This window comes from Cylas formicarius, unplaced genomic scaffold (genome assembly GCF_029955315.1).
Source record: "Cylas formicarius isolate icCylForm1 unplaced genomic scaffold, icCylForm1.1 PGA_scaffold_6__28_contigs__length_40554024, whole genome shotgun sequence".
Taxonomy (NCBI): Eukaryota; Metazoa; Arthropoda; class Insecta; order Coleoptera; family Brentidae; genus Cylas; species Cylas formicarius.
Window position 1 is genome coordinate 27,897,520 of NW_026844347.1, and position 20,679 is coordinate 27,918,198.

The 20,679-nt window shown below is 34.6% G+C and overlaps 2 protein-coding genes across 3 annotated transcripts in view; one reads left to right on the plus strand and one right to left on the minus strand.

Annotated features, from left to right (window-relative positions):
- The window catches only part of LOC132703288 (octopamine receptor beta-3R-like), a 305,268-nt gene that overhangs the window by 126,137 nt on the left and 158,452 nt on the right, over positions 1-20,679 (minus strand). The gene's annotated exons all lie outside the window — the stretch shown is intronic.
- LOC132703786 (cytochrome P450 4C1-like) lies at positions 8,670-15,384 on the plus strand. The gene is made up of 11 exons (XM_060673258.1): positions 8,670-8,894; positions 9,048-9,154; positions 9,328-9,418; positions 9,651-9,836; positions 9,915-9,984; positions 10,360-10,486; positions 10,660-10,830; positions 11,100-11,168; positions 11,228-11,396; positions 11,448-11,627; positions 15,068-15,384. Exons 1-11 carry the CDS (start codon positions 8,705-8,707, stop codon positions 15,226-15,228), a joined length of 1,521 nt encoding a protein of 506 aa, XP_060529241.1. The 5' UTR covers positions 8,670-8,704; the 3' UTR covers positions 15,229-15,384.

Here is a 20,679-nt window from a genome sequence, read left to right on the forward strand (position 1 = left end):
AATCAACCTAGGGACGCGTTTAAACTTAACCTTTTTCTCAATAATCACACTGCATTATCATTTTAATAAAAAATCACTATCAATAAAAAATGTTTTAACCTTATTTTGTAATTGAGGAAGGATAAGTCTACTGGTCATTTGATGATTAATTCAGGAGTTATATATGAAATGAGACCCTTGGAATAATGTGGTATTATGTAGAGGTAAAAGTGGAAGCGGTTCTTTTCTTTGATTGGCGCTATTTAACTATCTAAAAAATACACATTTTTTAGATAAATACGCCAGTTAATTGATTTTTAGTGTTTTGTAAGCAAGATGTTAAAAATTTAAGCTTGCCGATGATTTAAGTGTGACTGATGGTACTGATATTATCTCATATCGTTAAAAAAATCCCAACTTGCATGAGTCTATCACAGACCATAAATTTCATTCCCAGATAGTCCACAGGAGTACTGAATACAGCCTCAGTTTTGGTTAGTTTTGGTCAGTTTTAAACTCTATAAAGAGTAAAGCAGTCGGTAATCGTCAGCGTAATTATGAAAAGATACATGTTGCGTAGATAAACTAGTTAAATGATAATTTCACATTTCTTGAATAGTTTGAAACGGAGTTCTTACAATTTGTTACCTAAAATAGATTTACTTAATGCTCGGCCGCATTTCTTCAAAGTTGGCAATGCTTTCTCATGCTCATGCTATCTGTATTCAAAGTTCTTAATCGTTTCCTCTTTTTACGAAAGAAAAAAGGGAATTTTATTTAATTTCCCATATTTTTCAAACCAAATTTCGCAATATTTATCGACGTTCTCATCAGCGGGAAAAAATATTCATATCACAACCGTATCCTAAACGCACATAAATACCCCAAATCTAATTTTTATGAATAAATAAGTAATAATATCAAATAAAAAGGGGAAACTAGTTATATATTCGCTCGGCATATTGTAAAAGTGCTCTTAATTATTCCAAACTTTCTATAAGCTAGTTTAAATAAAACTATTCCGCTTTGTGTTGAAATAAATGTTTTCAAAAACGTCCTTCCGAAATCTGGACATATCGGTAGTTAGTGTAAGCTTTGTCGCCTCATTCCCTGTCCTTTTCAGAGAAAAATTTGTTGATTTTTTCGCGAAACACCTGACAATCACATTTGAATTTGAATAATATATAATCCAAAATAAGTGTAACACTAAATATTTCAAAACTGGAAAAGATAATTACATAATAAGTTGACTTATTGATGTTTTAGGTGAGAACACAGGTATTAAGATGCGATTTTCAGAGGGTTGGTGGGGCCTTGTGTAACTATCTTATCCCTTTATCAATTTATTTCATTTATTCATCTGGTAGTAATGTGAGCAATAGCCAACCATTCACTCTTTTTAACGACCCTAAGTTTACTAACTATGGGTAATACAAGAAAAATGTCAAAAATAATTCTCTCATTTCTGATTGCCCGATTTAACAATAGATGTCTTTTTTCGAAATTTCTGGGGTTATTCCATCTGCTTTTCGCTTCGTTTGCCCTTACGGGCACCCCCTTTATTTTGTACTATTTTTATTAGACAACTATGAAATCTAAATAGAAATTGAATTTTCAAAAACTGGTGCCCTCTTCATGGTTTCGAATGTTTTTCGAAATAAAGAAATACAGAACCTTGTAATTCACTTTTATATTGCATATTTACCTATTTATGTATGGATTCAGCCCAACTTTTTCAAAATATATGTGTATGCCCCCAGCGCTTTAAACTTCCGCAATATTTATATTCGTTTCTTACCGTTACGAAATGTTTTACTTGAGTTCGCGATATGTAAAAACGAACTGTTTAGGTATTTATTTATTTCTCGGTGGCTTGGCGCCGAGCTTCCATTCTTCGCTTCTTTTTGCAAAACGCTTCTTACAAATTCAGCAAACCGACATGATTAAAATAACAAATCCCACTCGCAGAACACGTTCCCTCCGCATTGAACGAAAATATATATTTCCCAACGCCTCGCCAACAGATGCCGTGTTCGGTTAAATTATCCACAAAAAGAAAACCGAAAAATGTTCCGGATCAAATTATTGCTGCCGAAACCGACGAGCTCAGCTATAACCGCAAGATATAAATTTAATAAAACGCGCGATTTTGTTTTGGCTGGAACAGGCAATAATAATTGTAACGTGCCCTGCAAAGAAAACATTCTTTTTGCAAAAACTGAGAAATTCTGTTGTCATACTTTGACTGGTGAATTAACTTAACTTAAAAATTAATAATATTTATTGTAAATTTTAATAGGGTTTATAATATTTTCTAATAATTGTTATTAACCTAAAATGAAATAATAATAATCACAATAATAATAATAATAAATATACTGATTTAAAATTATAGCCAATCAAATACATACATATAAAAAGTCCATCTCTCCGAAAAGTACACTTAGCAAAAGCAAAACCAAAGGAGAACTAACCAAAACTAAACTAAGTAAAAACAACATTATATGCGATTGAGATATTTAGCGGATATAAGTTTGTGGGGCTCATATTTTTTAATACAGATCTAAACCAGTGTTTCCCAAACTGGCTGGTCGATTGTAGGCTCTATACTTAAACGACTCTTCTAATTGTAGAATAAAAATTTAAGCTATTTTTTAGAATTGTTGATTACTCGTTAAACTGGCTTTAATTTCGCGATCCTAATCAGCTACCTATAATAATATATTATTCAAGAAGTTTCATAAACGTCGCACTAGTCATGAGCGGAGCGAGTGCTAAACAACGAATAACTGAGAAGTTTATCCAGTGTTCTTGCTAAAGATAACCTATCATCCACTACAAATCTTCATAATTAAAATCCCGTAATTTTTATCTTCTGGACCACTGTGTGTGGAATAACATTTAAGGTACGGTTATAAACTGTGTCATCTCTAATATCTCGTGTGATTATTGCTTTGTTTTGAGACCCGCTTCAATTGTCCTACAAACGTAGTCCAATAAAATTCTGTTCTGTTCTATATTGTTTCCGCAACCATCAATTTTTAGGTACATACATTCCATTAGAACTGACAAACGTCAAAATACTATCAGTGGCACAGATCTACCAAAAACATCCGATTGCTTCCAAACCCCTAACCAAAGTAGCGTAGGGCTGATCAGTACATAATTGGGCAAGTTATTTTAGGGCTCTGCTTAAAAAAAATGAAATCACTTTAATGTCTAACGCTAAAATCATAAATTTTATAGCCCACAGTATCCTAGTCACTAATTTTTCGAAAAACGCTAAATACAGGTCCAGGGAAATGGTACACAGGGATAATTAGAAAGTGACGATGGATCGAAAAATGGAAATATTCTGCAGTGCACCAAGACAAAATATAAGAGATATTGCTACTTTTTATAGTAAATATTTTACATCGCTAGACCATCATTTTCCTACGCAAGAATGCACGTTACTAACTACCGTACTTAATAGGAAGGGTTCGATGCCATGTGGTATTTTAATTGATACCCGTCTCCAATATTGCGAATTCTGTTCAGATTTAAACTCCAAATTTTCGGATATATCCGTATTTTCTCTTGTTGTTAATACGATTTCATTAATATTATTTCTCTGGTATACCTAGTAGAAACATTCTCAGAAATAGCAATAATTTCATGGGATTAAAGCAAAAATTAACTTACTAGCGAAATAAAGTAAAAAAAGTATATTTAAAATTCAAAAATTCAAAATTAAATTTAAAATTAAAGTGTGATTATAGTCGCAATACAAACCTTAACAAATTAGTTTTCTGTCACTCTGCCTGAAAATTAACAATTTTTGTACTTTTTGACTTTCTGGATAAAAGTTCTCATGGGGCAAAATTACTCCTAAAGTTTTATTTCATCGTCATATATATATATATATATATATATATATATATATATATATATATATATATATATATATATATATATATATATATATATATATATATATATATATATATATATATATATACATGGTGTAAGTGTTTAGGAAGAAAGATAATTCATTTTCTTGGAGAAACATCTTCTCCAAGTTTACGTTTTCGAAGTTTAAAAAAATGATAGTTTTTGTACACTTTTTGCGTAGTATTAATTTTATGTAAATCAAGGCTTATGCCATAACTAGCGGCGTAGTTATGGCATAAATCGAAGGTACGGTGATATTCTAGCTAGAGTTCAACATACAACGTGGTATATGAAGTATGAGAACTTTCACTCGACTTGTATAAACTAATACTAGCTTAGTCTCGTGTCAGGTACTTTCAATATCGTCTTAACCCAGAATAATTGATATGGTAATTCGGAAAAACGGATTTCAATTTTTAATTGCCCAACGTCTATTGAGTCGCAAGATTTGTTATTCAAATTGGTTAATAAGGAAGGACGGGTAATAAATTTATTTCTTTTTCAGTCTGGACAATTCGATTCCCGCCACACTCATTTTCGTTCGGCGATGTACCGTTATTGGCCTTAGTTAATACTTTTTTGTATTTTTTTACTTTGGACAAGCTGACATTACCCTTAAAAACACCAATCACAGCCTTTGTGGGGAGGTATATAAAATACCTAATTATACACTGATCTCGCTTGCGGAAAGCGTCACTTTGCCTCGTGAGTTTCTTGTCCCGCGGACATTTCCGGGATATTACAACATGGGTTTGGGGGTAATCGCCTGTTTTCGGAGATTTTACCGCACGCCTTGAATTTTGACATTTGTTAATTGTGACGCTCGTGTCGGTGAATATATTCGTGTTGTTTTGCAAAAATGTACTCAAACACTAACGCTGCGCTCCGCTATTACAAAATTAACTGAAAGAAATGATCCTTGCCAAAATATCAAACTAACGAAACAAGTTATTTTGCAAGACCACCCAAAGCCAAAAAAATTAATAAAGCTGCCGAAAAATATTACTACTTTAACAATAATAAATAAACAGAATAATAATAAAATTACTGGATGGATACAATCACTTTATACCAGAATACTAATAGAAAAAAAAAAAGAAAATCTTGATTCAAAAACATTGCTAAATGTTTTCTATATAAATTTAAAACACTGATAGTATTTCCATTAGTACTGAAATTTCCGCATTCATTACGTTACTCAGCGAATGCACTTGTGCTCTTTTGCAAAAAAGTGCAACAAGTTTATAAATCTCATAAGACAGTCGCTTATTAAACATTCGCTACGCTCGAGCCAAAACAAACTCGTGACTAAAGTGTCGTTGCATAATATACCATTAATCGCGATTTTCAAACTAAAAAAACAATTCTTGGGAAAAAAATCTTTATTTATAAAACGATGTTTTTCGACAATCACTAAAAAAATTATTGGTTTTGGAGATTTTGACCGATAAATGTTTGTGGCGCAACAATCCTTAAATTTATATATTACCCAAGTGCCAAATACAAAAATTTATAAAAACTCATACATTGAGGAAGCTTTTAGCAATTGTCTGCTAAGTGAGGTATCTGGTTCTATAATTTATAATTATTGTTTTCACAAAAGTGAATCGTTAACCTTGCTGTTGCTCTAATTTACAACGCCATATTTCATTAATTCTGATGTGTTTGAAGTTTGAATTCATGAATTGGAGTAGGTATGGTATGTCTCAAAACATATCGTCTAGTCTTTTGACGAAAATTATCGAATAGTCTTCGGACAGCAATAAAACACCTGACCAGTCCGTATAGGAAAGAGGGACAATTTTTAAAGGTGTTTTAAAAATATAAAGAAGCGGATGTTACTTAGGTTTAATAAAATCGAATTATTACTAATCAAAATATTCGATAATACTTATTTAAAATTTCTAGTTTTTCAAGACGAGATTAGTTACAATGGACATTTTTACAGCTCTGAACCGAAATAATATTAATTACATTTTTAATTAAATTTATCACTCGGGCTTTAAATAGGAGTGACATTTCCTGCTTTCACATTTGATTTTACTTGATATCACAAATATTATATGAGGACAAATATACAATGATATAAAGGAATAGTTAAAACAGTATGCTCTATGTGTTCAGCTAAACTATCAAGTATAATTCAACAAATTTCAAAAGTTAGCCTTTTGCGTATACGATTTGAAAATAAATAACATTTTATAACAAATATTTTTGACTTCCAGTGTTTGTGCTTGATGAATGGGATGCTTTTTGAAGCAGGCAGCTATGAAAACTTGATTTATCTATTAAAACGACACTTTTATCCGACATCTTTTTTAAAAGTTAAATTGAAAGCAGTTTTAAAAAATTCTGACCTTGTATCTTCAGGACAGTGCAAGCTAGAGTCCGTAATACTTTTCTGTTAACTTCAACCAGTAAGAGTGGCAATCTGGACTCGTCGTCCTCCAGAATAATGAGGTCGTCGGCGAACGCCATTATTGGACACTTGACGTCGCCGTTAGTGTCAAGCGATCCACCTATGTTTCCTCTGGTGGAGAGTGTCCAAATAAGTTCTTCCAAAACCATATTAAATAGTAATGGACTCAGGGGATCGCCCTGTTTAACACCTCTCGTTATTTGTATTTTTTTGGTTTGTTTGGCCCCAACTTTGATCGAGGTGTTGGAGCCAGTTAGGCCGCCCATTATTAATTCGAAGTATGCGGTCGGAATACAGTTCGCATCTAGGGCCCGGCGGATGGAGTGGTGGGACACTGTATCGAACGCCTTCCTGATGTCCAGGGACAGAATGTTGAATGGTTTCCGGGTGTCTGTCCTTTGGGCGATGTAGTGCCCCAGGATTAGTGAATTGGCTAATGTGCCATCCACATTCACGAAGCCACGCCGGCTTGCGTGTAATTTCGTGGCCCTCTTTAGTCTGTCCGCCAATACACGATGGAGGAGGCGCTGTAGAGTGGAACTAATCGTTATTGGCATCCAGTGGGTTGGGTCCTTCCTATCACCCTCTTTGGGGACAAGGACCGTCCTTGAGGCCCTCCATGCGGCGGGGATGATATTTCGCAGGAGGAGGGAGTTGAATAATATGGCCAGATTTAAGTCAGGTTTATTCTTTACTGACATCACTGTGATGCCGTCTGGTCCTTGGGCGAAGGGTGACCAGTTTGTTTTCAGTCTCCCTACTTCCTCGGGCGTAATCGTGGCGTCAAGGATGTTTCGGACGCAAGGCTTGGGCTCGTAGGCGTGGTCGTCAGGGGGAGACTCCGACCCCAGAATCCCCCCGTACAGCCCCTCGACAGCCTCGACGGTTGGTATGTCACCGACCGCTTCCAGCCCCCTATCAGATAGAATCGCTTCAGCCAAGGCAGGGCGACTCTTCAGATATAGATCCTGAGCTTTTTTGTAATTTGCCGCCATAGGATCCCGGCCAGGCGTAGTTTGGCCGTAGTGCCTCACCGGTTTCTGCCCACGTGAGGGGGGGGGGCTGGTACGCGTCGGGATGATCTCCTCATTTGTGCGACCCCGTATGTTTGCTTGAGCCCTCATTTTAAAATTGGCGGACAGCCAGTTGTCAATAGACATCGTAAATTCTGCGGCGTCCACCGTAAGGGCTTTCCTGATTAAGTCTCTGTCAGCGGCTGGAGAAGTAGTCCCGACAAATACTCTCGAATTAACGGGAATCCTTCTATATTGACCGAGGGCGACTCATGGAGAACGTCCATGGCCTCAACGTGGCCAGGGGGGGTTGAGAGAGTCGCCGTGCTGGCGGACGCGGTGGCCTCTAAGGTTGACTTAAGCCTTCTACTCGCTGATGGAGCTGGCGCTCTTGGGGAGTCCCACCTGAAAGAGACCTTTTTCTTCGCGAGTGTCGAGGGCGCCTCGTCGTCCGAGTCGCCTCGCGACCTTTTACTTGTCACCAGTATAGACTTTGCAATCCTCAATATCGGAGCCCCCTTTGATGTGGTAGGTAGGTACCGAGGTAGACCAGCCCGAGATGGGGCCGTGTCCCGATGGCTGGCTACCAAAGACAGAGGCAGGGCTGTCGGGTATCTCCAGGACATCTAGCCGGTCATGCCCTGAGAGAATCGATGGTCGGATTGGGGGTACGATAGTTGAGTGGGAGTCGTGGTATAAGCATTTGGGGGAAGGGGTGGGGGACGACGTTGAAGGTTTGTCATTCCACCCGCCTGATGAAGGCTGGCTTGTAGGCGCTTGGACAGTGGTAGCCGAACTGGTGGCACTGGAGGAGGAGGCCTGATCGCGACCATTTCCGGCGCGGTCCTCCGGGGTAGATAAGGGAGTACTTGTAGGGGCGGGCGGAGGAGTGGCGTTTTTCGTTATAGATAGGATGCTGGGGCCTGTCTTGGCGAATGGATTAGTGGCCGTGCCAGCGATTGAATGACGACGGAGTCTTATCTCACTCCGCGACAACGAAAAGTAGTTTAAAGTACATCCTCTTCTGATTCTGCGTGATGCGCTTTTCTTAATTTGCAGTGATTATTCTTTATTATTAGTTTTAAAAATTTTTTGTTTACATTATCTAACGGGCGTAAGAGGTTTTCCGTTGTAAAACTAAAACTAACGCTAAATGTTGAGATCACAATTTAACATGTAAAACACAAAAAATAGATTCTCTTTCTAATGACATCGTATGTATACATATATAAAGATGCAGCAAATTATTTAACGCGCGTAATTGTCTGACCAGTGAAATAAACAATTTAATTACACTGGAAAACCTTCGGTACCTAATCAAAATAATGGTTTCAAACTCAGTGCTAAAGAAAAATCGAGTATGCATTTACTTATATCAGACGTTTGGATTGCCTTGGCGGTAATTTTGCTCACTGTGGCAGTATGTTTTCCCGTTTGGAAATTTTACAAAAAGCGAAAGGAGTTGGCGAAAGCTGTGGATGCATTTCCTGGTCCGAGATGGTATCCTCTAATTGGGACTAGCTTGGAATTAGTTATGACGTCAAGAGAAGGTGAATTAGGGATTTACTATTTACCTCACTTTACTTGAATTTTAACTTTAACTTGGCCTATAATTCAACACCAACATTTTAATAACATAATTAGTTGCATACAGTTTCATTTGATGCTAATCTAGACATCAATGTAAGTAATCGTATTTACAGAAAGATGGAACCTAATTAAAAAATGGTATCAAGAGTACCCTCGTGTGATGCGAATGTGGATAGGATTTAAACCCATGATCCAACTTTCAAAGCCTGAACATCTTGAGGTGAGTTTTATATTTTTTGACTGATGAATTAATCAAAGAACTCCAAGTCTTCAAATTACAAATACTATTTTGAAGTAAACAGATCAAAATTAACATAATTAGTTATGTTTTGTTGAATTTACTTTATACACGGTATAGAATGAAATGCATATCTTTTACCATATTGTTTTCAGATCATATTTAAAAGTCATGTCAATATAAACAAGGGAATGACATACCAGTACTTGATGCCATGGTTAGGGGGAGGATTAATTACTGCCGCAGGTGGGTTCCTAAATTTCGATGAAGTCGTAGAGTATTTTGAAAATCATCGCTACTCTAATTAGTGTCCCGTGTAAAACATGTTATTCAAAATTATTTCGAAACACTGTGCATCCTTTTAACATTAACCAACAAATCTTCTTATTCTGACTTTTGGTAGCTGCCGCTATTGCGGAAAAGTTATGGAAATTCCTGTATAAAGGAATTGAGTATGGAGAAATTATTTCAATTTAAGGTGAGAAATGGAAAGAACACAGGAGACTTTTGACTCCCGCCTTCCACTTTAAAATTTTGGATAAGTATTCGGAAATATTTTCTGAAAAAGCTAGAGAATTAGTGGAAATATTTAAAGAAAAAGTTAATGCAGGACATTTTGACGCCAGTCCATATTTTACCAGATGCGCGTTAGATATTATCTCAGGTGAGAAAGTTTCGTTAGATCTACTTCCAAAAGAAAAATATAAGGGGCCATTCTTTATTATAAATAATTGCTTTTTAGAAACTGCCATGGGTGTCAAATTCAATTCCCTAAAAGATCCAACTTCTGATTATGCCAATGCTATTTTTGGGTACGTAAGTATATTGGAAAAGGATGCTAATGTTATTTCAACTTTAAAAATTCAAACCATGAAGTCTCATACGTTTTCGAATTGATTCCAATTAATTCATGTGGTAAATTTTGGGTCTCAATTTGCATTTAATCGAATTATTAATTAGTTATTAAATTAATGACTTAATCATCTACAAACTGCAAAGCGACAATGAGAAAGCTATGTTTAAATAATGACTGAACAATTCGTATATCATTAATATTGGATTTTTCTTCATTCCATTTTTTTAAGTTCTTTATTGGCAAGGATGTTTTATCAAATGTTGTTTATCATTTATTTATTGCTCAAAAATGGGAGAGAAAAACAGGATTGTTGATAATTTTTGTTGCCAAGGTTGTGTGAAATAGTGGCTATTCGAGAAAGCAATCCATTCTACGCTATTGACATAATTTTCAACTGTAGCAACGATGGAAAAAGATATTACAAATATTTGAAAACAATTCAGGAAACCACGTATAAGGTAAGTTGGTTATCATACTCATATTCCAACCTCACTGTAATAAATACCGGCAATTAATCAATCAATTAATACTGGCAAAGTTGCTGATTTCATTACTTAACATTATGTCATTAAAAATCATAACAGAAATGGGTGTACTGGTGTTATTGGGATAGCTGACCACCTGTTTTTAGATAGTATCCGATCGCCGAAAGAAATTTCAGAAACATGGAACTGAACAAAACGTCGATGAACTTGGCAGAAAAGAGAAGCTAACGTTTTTGGATATTCTGCTGGTCAATGAACAAGAAAACAAATTTACGGATAAAGAAATTGCCGATGAAGTGAACACTTTTATGTTTACTGTGAGTTGCATGCGTACAATTTCAACCGCATAGTTCCACGAACATTTCGCAGCACAAGGTCTTAAAATTAAAAAAAAAAACTTGAGGGGTCTTTAACGTATCTAATTTATTGTGAGAATTTACAATACATCATGCTGTTTTAATTTCAAAAAGTTTTTAGTTTTAATTTTAAAAGCAAACAAAAATTTTTATATATCGTTTCTATATCGGGGGAAAAAATGTCTCCATATCGTTTCAATTCCAAATTTTCTCTAATTTATACTTTTAAGGGTCAAGATACTACTGCCTCTACAGTAATGTATACGCTTCTGGCTTTAGGAAATTACATGGATATTCAGGTAAACATAACCATTTTGCGAAATGAATTTCAATTGGCTTTGTTCTGGCAACATTTCAGGCTAAAGTACAAGAAGAGCTAGACAACATATTCAACGGTGAAGACAGGTCTATTACCCCACAGGATATTGCGGAGATGGAATACTTAGACAGAGTCATCAAAGAAACCTTAAGAAAGTTTACGTTCGTTCCTGGTGTTGCTAGAGTTTTGGATAAAGATATTGTAATCGGTATGATTTTACATTATTTTTACAAATTAATCAAAAAATAAATGCTTTTAGATGGACAACGTATACCAGCAGATGTAAGTCTTCTGCTGTCACTATATAAATTGCACCACGATCCCGATTATTGGCCAGATCCAGACCGTTTTGATCCTGACCGCTTTCTACCCGACGCTGCCTCTAAAAGACACCCTTATGCATTCGCGCCATTCAGCGCTGGTTCGCGAAATTGCATTGGTAATGTAGACTCCAAAATAATCTGAGTTTCTTATTGGCACTAAATTTGCGTAATACATTCAGAGTGTAATGTTCGTCTAGATAAAAAATTAATGATCGATGTATCGATATCGATCGATATTGTTTCGTAATTCCCGTTTTAATAGTATTTTATGCACCTTTTTCCTCGACCGATAGTTTTTGGGAATATTTTTGCAAAACAATACATTCACTGACATGACCGTCAGAATTAACACACGTTAAGATTCTAGCCGTGCGGTAAAATCTCCGAAAATATACGAAGTGACTCGGATCTGTGGGAAACGAAACTGACATCGTAAAATAACAGTTTCTGCACGCTAGGTCGGTGAATAACTGGGTATTTTATAGAAGGAAGTAGAAAATAGTAGCACAAAAACTGAAAGCCAAGAACATTTGTTATTAAATGTTTCTTTTCAAATCGGGTACGCAAAAGGCAAACTTTTGAAATTTGTTGAATTATATGTGATAGTTTAGCTGAACAGATAGAGCATACTGTTTTACGTCTTCCCCTACATCATTGTATATTCGATCCCATATAACATTTGTGATACCAAGTAAAGTCAAATGTGAGAACAGAAAATGTAACTCCTAATATTATTTCGGTTGAGAGCTCTAAAAATGCAGTACTGTCTGTAACTCTTTTCTATATCGACTGGTCAGGTGTTTTATTTATTGCTTTCCGAAGATTATTTCGATAATTTCCGTCAAAAGACTAAACAATATGTTGTGAGACATACCACACCTATTCCAATTTATGAATTCAAACTTGTTATTGAGGTAGTAATAATATCAACAACACATTTTATTTTAATGAAACATGGCGTTGTAAATTAGACCAAAGCAAGGTTAACGATTCACTTTTGTGAAAATAATAATTATAAATTATAGAACCAGATACCGCACTCAGCGAACAATTACTAAAAGCTTTTTCGATGTACGAGTTTTCGAAAAACATTATCGCTAAATGTGTTTTTATCAATTTTTGTCTTTGTCACTCTTTGTCATTTAAGGATTGTTGGGCCACAAACGTCTATCGGTCAGAAACTCCAAAAACAATAAATTTATATTACAATTCATAAGTAAATTGAGGACAGTTTGAAGGTCCATTTTATGAAATTTGTTACAGATATTTTGGATATTTTTAGAAATTGTCGGAAAACGTCGTTTTTAAAATCAAGCTGCCTGATATCTGTTAAATGGCCCTGCAAATATTTTTTTGGCAGTTTTATAAACTTTTTGGATTAAAAAAACCTTTGGGTCATCTTGCACAATAACTTGTTTTGTCAGTTTAATATTTTGACTATTTCAGTAAATTCTATAATAGTTTATTATGTATAACGTGCGGTAATAGTATATTATAAAAAAAGTGCGGTGAACGGCATTTGACTCACGAGTTTATTTGACACGAGCGGAGCACAGCGAGGCGAGTGTTTAATAAACGAGTGACTTCCAAAGTTTACCGAACGTGTTTCATACTATACTGTTTCTACGACCGTTATTTCTTGGGTAAATTTTCGCAAAACAACACAAATACATTCACTGACATTACCGTCAGAATGAAAAAACTTCAAATTTCAAAGCGTGGGAAACTTCTCCGAGAACATCCGATTGCTCCCAAACTCGCGCAGTAAAATCCCGGCAATGTCCGAAGTGGCTCGGAACCGTGGGAAGCGAAACTAACTTGTGCAAAATGACGCTTCCCGCACGCTAGATCGGTTTGTAATTAGGTATTTTACAGACGGGAGTAGAAAAAAGAATCGACCGTTTCATACCTCCACACAAAGGCTGTAATGGGTGTTTTTAAGGGTAATATCAGCTTGTCCGCAGTAAAAAAGTAACAAAAGTACTAAGTAAGGCTAATAAAAATGAGTGTGGTAGGAATTCATTGAATTGTCCACACTGAAAAAGAAATAAATTTATTGAAAATGTTGTGTGTATCATATTGCCGGTTTTAAATTATTCTTACCCGTCCTTCTTTATTAAACAATTTGAATAACAAATCTTACGACTCAATAGAACAGACGTTGGAGTGATTACTATATTTCAGCTGCTATCGGAACTTGAAAATAATTGTTAAATTGGTATAAAACAGAACCGGCGAGCGGAACAATTAACGAGAAATGAAAAGATTCGTCAGCGATATTATTCGTGTTCGAAACTGCGCATAAGATATCAAATTTAATCCGGGAACGGGGAGTGGAAAATCTAAAGGTAAGCGAAACCCCTAAAAGAGAAAGATTTCACAGCTTACCACGGGGTTTAAAATAATAAATGTCAGCCACGCGTTGCGATATATATAACAAGTTTGTTAAGCTACTTAGTCGCGCTTTTGGCCAGGGGGCTGCAGATTTATTGCGTAAAAGTTTAAAATTTATGTATTTACCTTTTGGGGTAAAAGTAATTAGGTTTTAATGTCCATAAATGGTTTCGCAAATATGCACCGTTATATATCGGGTATCATTTTCACAACCGTTTTTCCGAATTACCATATCAATTATTCTGAGTTAAGACGATACTGAAAGTATCTGGCACAAAACTGAGATAGTATTAGTTTATAGAAGTCAGGTGCACTACTGGAGTGAAAGTTCTGATACTTCATACACCATGATTTAGGTCGAACTATAGCTAGAATGTCACCGTACCTTCGATTCACAATATAACTACGCCGCTAGTTATTATTGGCGCTCGATTTGTATAAAAAAAATTAGTTCAATTGAAAAAATATCGTTTTTTAAACTTTGGAAACGTAAACTTGGAGAAGATGTTTCTCCTAGAAAATTCGTTACCTTTGTAACACTTACACCTTTCACTTTTGTGCTGTCTTACAATCGTTTAGGAGTAATTTTTGCTCATGAGAACTTTTATCGACGGCCCACGTGGTAAAGTGACGTTTTCCGCACCCTAGATCGGTGTTTAATTAGGTGTTTACAGAAAGGAGCAGAAAAAAGAATTTTTTGGAGTTTTATAGAGCTACTGAATACTAAAATTAGATAATTTGTGTTTGTTAACAATTGATTTTCCTAACAATCGTTGAATCGTGGTTACAAGTCGGCAGCAAACCCCCTTACGAAGAAAAATTTCTTGAAGCTAAGATTGGCGGACTATGTAATAAAGGCGGATACTCGAAATTTTCTAAATTTATCATTGGAGTGAATACATTATACACCGATGAAGTTGCTGCTATCCTATTATCTTTCTAAAAGACTCACAGAGATATCCACACTTACAAATACCCTATCTTTTTTTTCAAGGATTTATTTTGCTATTATATGAAAGTTTATAGTTTATGTAGTTTATTTATTCAGTCAGCAGTCCAGTTTTTCGCACGTGATGGATATTGGTTTTGTTTGAGATCGTTTATTTACGAATAGAGAAAAACACTATACGCGCCTAGAATCACGTTAACTCCTGTTTTTTAGGCCAAAAATTTGGAACAAGAAACAGCAAGACCATATTAGCAGCAATTCTGAGAAAATTTAAAGTTAAGTGTTTAGAAGATCCAGAAACCCTTCAGGAATATACTGAGATAGTGCTTCGGCCACAGAATGGACTTCACTTGGAATTGGAATTAAGGAAGTAAAACTAGTTTTTTTAATAATAAAAAAAAATTGATTTGATTGATATTTCAAAAGCCACATAGCATTAGACAAATTGATAATATAAATTACTTTAATTCCTTCATTTGTACTGATTTATATTATTATAATTTAAAGAAAATAATTAAATAAATAATAATGAAAATGTTGTCCTCAAACGGGTTTCGGTAAACAAGTCAAGTCAATCGTGAGATATACGATTGTTTTAATTGTCTGTTATATAGTTTGACCTGTTGCTTTCATTAAATTTTAGTTCACTCCTGAAGAATTCAACAAATAAATTGTCAAATTGTCGAAATATTGAGTGTTAAAGAAAAAGGAGCTTTCTATTTTTTGTTTTTTTAACCAAATATTGTCTTATTAAGCAGAGTAAAACAAAACATCCGCAGAGACTTTTTTGGAGCAACATATAAAATTTTGTAGTAGTTTTATAAGCGGATAGATTTTTTCAGAATATATTAAACAATACATTTTACGGTGATAAAAAGAGCATACTTTATCGAACGCTAATGCAAATCTGTGGGAAAATGGTTAAATCAAATTGACACCTTTTGAAACTGATGTCTCTCCTTTTTACATGCTTTTAATGTCGAAAATCCCTTAAATGCCGAGTTAGGCAATATAGGACTAGACTTCTCCTAGATTATTTAAGGGAAGCCAACGATCCGCTACCAGCCAGATCAACCAAAAAATAACTAATAAAAAATCAACTATCGAAGCTGCTCAAAATCCAACCTAACCAGTGCTTTCGAAAAATCCAGACTATCTTCGTCTGGTCGTGTTCCGTTCGCTTCAAGAAAATGGCATTGGTCCAAGGTCCAGAGTATTTTTTCCACAACGCCAAAAATGAAACATGGGAGAATAGACAACTTAAAGGGCACCAAGATGTATTATTGCATTTTTCATTTCTGAGGAAAATTTTAAATATATATTATAGTATTACGTCTTTTGAGATATTACTATTAATATTAATATTTCCTGACCATAACATCAGTCATTGTTTCCTATCCGAAATTCTGCATAATTACAAAATTGTGTTTTTTGCAGAAAAAGATTTATTTGGAAACATCGATAATTACCAATACCGCGAGGTTAGAAAAAATAATTATTTCAATGAAAATGAAAAAAACAGTCCAAATCCCTCTTTCTCGCAACTCTCAACAAACTGTGGTATAAGAATGGAAAGAAAAATGAAACAATCATTGCAGGCGGTTACCCTTTTTGCTGCGTTTAATGTTACATATATGAGCAATTAGCAATATAAAATATAAATATTTTATTATACTTTAATTACTTTACTTTACTTAAAATAAAACTTTAGAAACACCATACCAAAAAAACAACTTAATAAAATATATTTTATTGTCTCCCTACAGTAGAAGAATTCTGAATAGCCAAGTTTGTCGGTACGAGATTTTCAATAGCTGAATCTTTGACAACACAACCAAAGGAACCTTTCCGCACATTTTCTATAGAGGCGAATATTATCCCCTCTTTAAGTTATCGCATTCGCTTTGTCGGGAAATTTCATTAATTAATAATCCGCTTAATAAGTGCTAGGCGCTGCACCTAACGCAGACAACGACATCGGGGAAGACAGTGCCTGAGAATTATTATTCGCAACGCGTGTGGCTCTTAGGAATATAAAATCAATAAGCGACTATTCACGTACTTTTCCGCATCACTACTTCGCTTTCGGAAGGTTAATTTTTATGGCGGTAATGTCCTTCCGGAACGTTCGGGTTTTCTTTTTGCCCGGGCATCGAAAACTTGATTGGCTGACGCTAATTAAGGCACCAAAGTCAACATTAATTGGCCGAATTAGGTTCGCAGACGCGGAAGTTGGATTGATAGGTACGTGTATGCATACAGCCGAGTCAATACGATAAAATAATTACCTACACGAAATTATGGCTGATTACGTTCTATTTTCCGAAAAAATATACAGGGTGGCACCGCAGTGGATCCGCCTCTTAGATGTATCCGGAAAACGAACCAAAGGAAGTCTTCAAATTAACCTCTCCATGAGCATCCTGTCCCAATGGGATATCCCAACACAAACTTGTCGATTTGTCCTCGAAAACAATAACTATAAAAATTGGAAATTAATAGAATATTGTCAAAATGGCGGCACTCCTGTTACATCGAGAATGGATGGCAACTTGCTTTTTTTACACTGAACATCTTATAAATGTCAGAGACCACTGACACACTGGTATAAATTTCAAGAAAATAGCAATGAGGATTGTGCTAACTTTGTTTTACAAATTAAACAATTAAAAAAATACCATTAGTCCAGGAGAATTTTGAACATAGTTGAAATATTCAACATAAAAAAAATTGTTTATAAATAATTTTAAAAGACAATATTCTCATGTAGTAAATATAATCTATATTAAAGAATAAAGACGAATATATTCCCTATAGGTTCAAATTAGTTTTAGTATTAGTTAAGGGTTATATTAGATTATTAAACCCAATATAAATTAATTTTTACAATTTTTCAACAGAATGTCGTAGACACAATGAGTTTCAGTCTCAAAAAATCATACTTCACTTTTCATTTCGAAAAATCTTCATATTTTTTCCTTTTTTTCATTGTTCTCCATTCAAATGTGTCATTGTGTATAGTTACACAACAATATTAGCGTTTCTAACTCTACTGAGAATACAAAAGTTGTCGATGGGTGGATAGCACATATTATAATACATTCATCATTCATTTATAGCAGTTTTGTTGATTTTAATATATACATTATATATTATTTGTTATTTGTACCACTAAATTTAAGGGATTTTATTGTAGTCCACGTAACTAAATTCGAGATTCACTAACACATATTCCGTTGTAGCCAGTTTGTCGATTATTTGTAATCGTGGAACTATGCTTTAAACTCTATTCGAACACAAAGTCATTAATAATAATGGCTTTATTGCTCAACAGAAAACAATCCATTTACAGATCAATATATAGAAATATCAAAACAAAAATAATTACCTCAATTAAAAAACATGGATATGTCCTTTGGTACACAATTAAGACAGTTCGCAGTCAATATTGAGGTTATGCAAAGCTACCTCAAAGATATGCTTCTCAATTCATTCAGTCTACAGTTAAATATATCACATATATTTGACAAATTATTACATTTACAATTTCCCCATTACAGGGGAATTTTATGAATATAGGCCATCAGCTTTGAACACTAGGTATTTCAACGGTATTTTCTGTAAACCATCAACCGCCCAGCAATGACAAGAGTAGATCGTATTCCACGCAAGTGACGCGTTTATATAAGATTTACAATTACGCATAATTACGTTTAGTAAGAAGCTCGAGAATGACGTTTGAAATTCGAGATGAAAAATCAGTAATCCACTGCACTCTGCAAAGTAACGTACAGGAATTTAAGGAATACATTTTTAAATCATCCGCAAATAAATAGAGTTTGAGTATTGCTCAAAACTGAAACAACATCATCAATAAATATCAGAAACAAGAGCGCTCCTAAATCAGAACCCTGCGGCACCCCCGATTTCGTGACGTATTTATCAGATTCATATTCACTATAGTACACCTATTGTGTCCTGCCACTCGCATTATTTCTAAGAAACATTACAGCACCATCAGCAGCGTGACTAATTTTGTCAAAAGTTTTACTAAAATCGGTATATATGACATCTACCTGTCCTTGATTATCTAGTACTCTTGTTGTATACTCTGTAAACTGCACTAAATTAGTAACCGTAGATCAGAAGTCATAAAATTTATGCTGATTTGGTGAGATAATGTTCTTTACCGAGTTGAAAATACGGTCAAATGAAATATCGTCCAAATATTTTTGAAAAATTGCATAAAAATATTATTGATCTATTAATAATAATAATAATAATAATAATAAAGGTCTTTATTTCAATTATATACAATATAACAATAACAACATAACATTTTGGCAAAAAGGCGTGATTCAGTCTACTAAAGATTAGTATGCTATTCTATCTAACCCGATAAAGGGGAGAAGAAAAAAGTACATGAATTTCCATGTTATAAGTTGTAACTTATAAAATTATGTACGTCACAGCGATAGCTTATTTTATTGAAAAGGTATGGAGGGGACTTTCTACTTAGTATTTTTGAATATAGAACGGCAGAATGAAGAAATATTCTATTTTTCATATTTAGCCAATTAACTTTTTGAGTGTGTGTCGAATTTTCGGATCCCAAAAATCAACCTGAGACATGAGTTTTAAAGCTTTTGAATTCGGCGTTTATCAAAATAGTTTAAACAAGGGCCATACACTGCATCCCCGTAACTTAGTTGAGACAAAACCAGAGACCCACACAGCATTGTTCTATGCTTTCTGCTTAATGATTCATGATTTTGATATATAAAATTTAACATTAAATATGGATTTTGGTCACCCAATGAAAATCTCACCCTTTCGGCCAAAAATGAGTACTGCGGATTTGCTAGCATTTAATTGTAAACAATGCTTAGTGGACATCTCATAAACTATGTTCAAATCATAGTTTAGGGCTCCAACGGCTTGCTTAGCTTCACCGGGAAAAAAAGAAAGTTAAATTTGTGTATCGTCTGCATAATAATGATGACAACTTGACAACAGAATTTTTTTAAAACGAGAGCCATTTACAATAAAGAAAGGCAGTCCAAAAATAGATCGCTGAGGTACACCTTTATTAACATTTAAGAATGAAGAACATACACCATTATATGTTACCGCTTGAGATCGGTGTTGTTGGTATGATGCTAAAAGATTAATTGAGTCGTCTGACAAACCAAAAAAAATTTACATTGAAATAAAAATTTGATGATTAAGGGTATCAAACACTTTCGTATAGTCTAAAAGGGTTATGTTCAGCTTTATATCCTATATATATATATATATATTGAGTAACGAGGATAATCTTGTTATTATCTAAGTGAAACTGCATCTGCTCACATATAACCTTTTCCAAGATTTTTGAAAAGGTTGGTAAAATACTGACAGGGCGAATATTATCTAAGGTCGTTTGCAATTTTTGGTAACGGTCTGACGAGTGCCTTTTTTCACTGATCCGGGAAAATTGAATATTTTAAGCATAAGCATAAATTGCAATTGCAAATACCATCGCAACCTGCTGCCTTAGTCTTAATAGTCTTAATTATCGGCAATACATCAGTTTCAGTTACAGGGGTAAAAAAAAAAGTACGTGGGATTGAACTATTTTCTCCATTTGTATAATATGAAATTAAATCCTTATCAGGGGAATAAACATCATAAAGTGACTTTTTATACCCTCAACATTACATATACTTACATGACTTTTTTTATCACTTTTAAAAATAGGACAAACTCTTCATTCCTTCTAATATCGGTGATAAATTTCAGAAGAAAGCAGTAGATTAAATATCACCAGTAAATGTTTAGAGCCA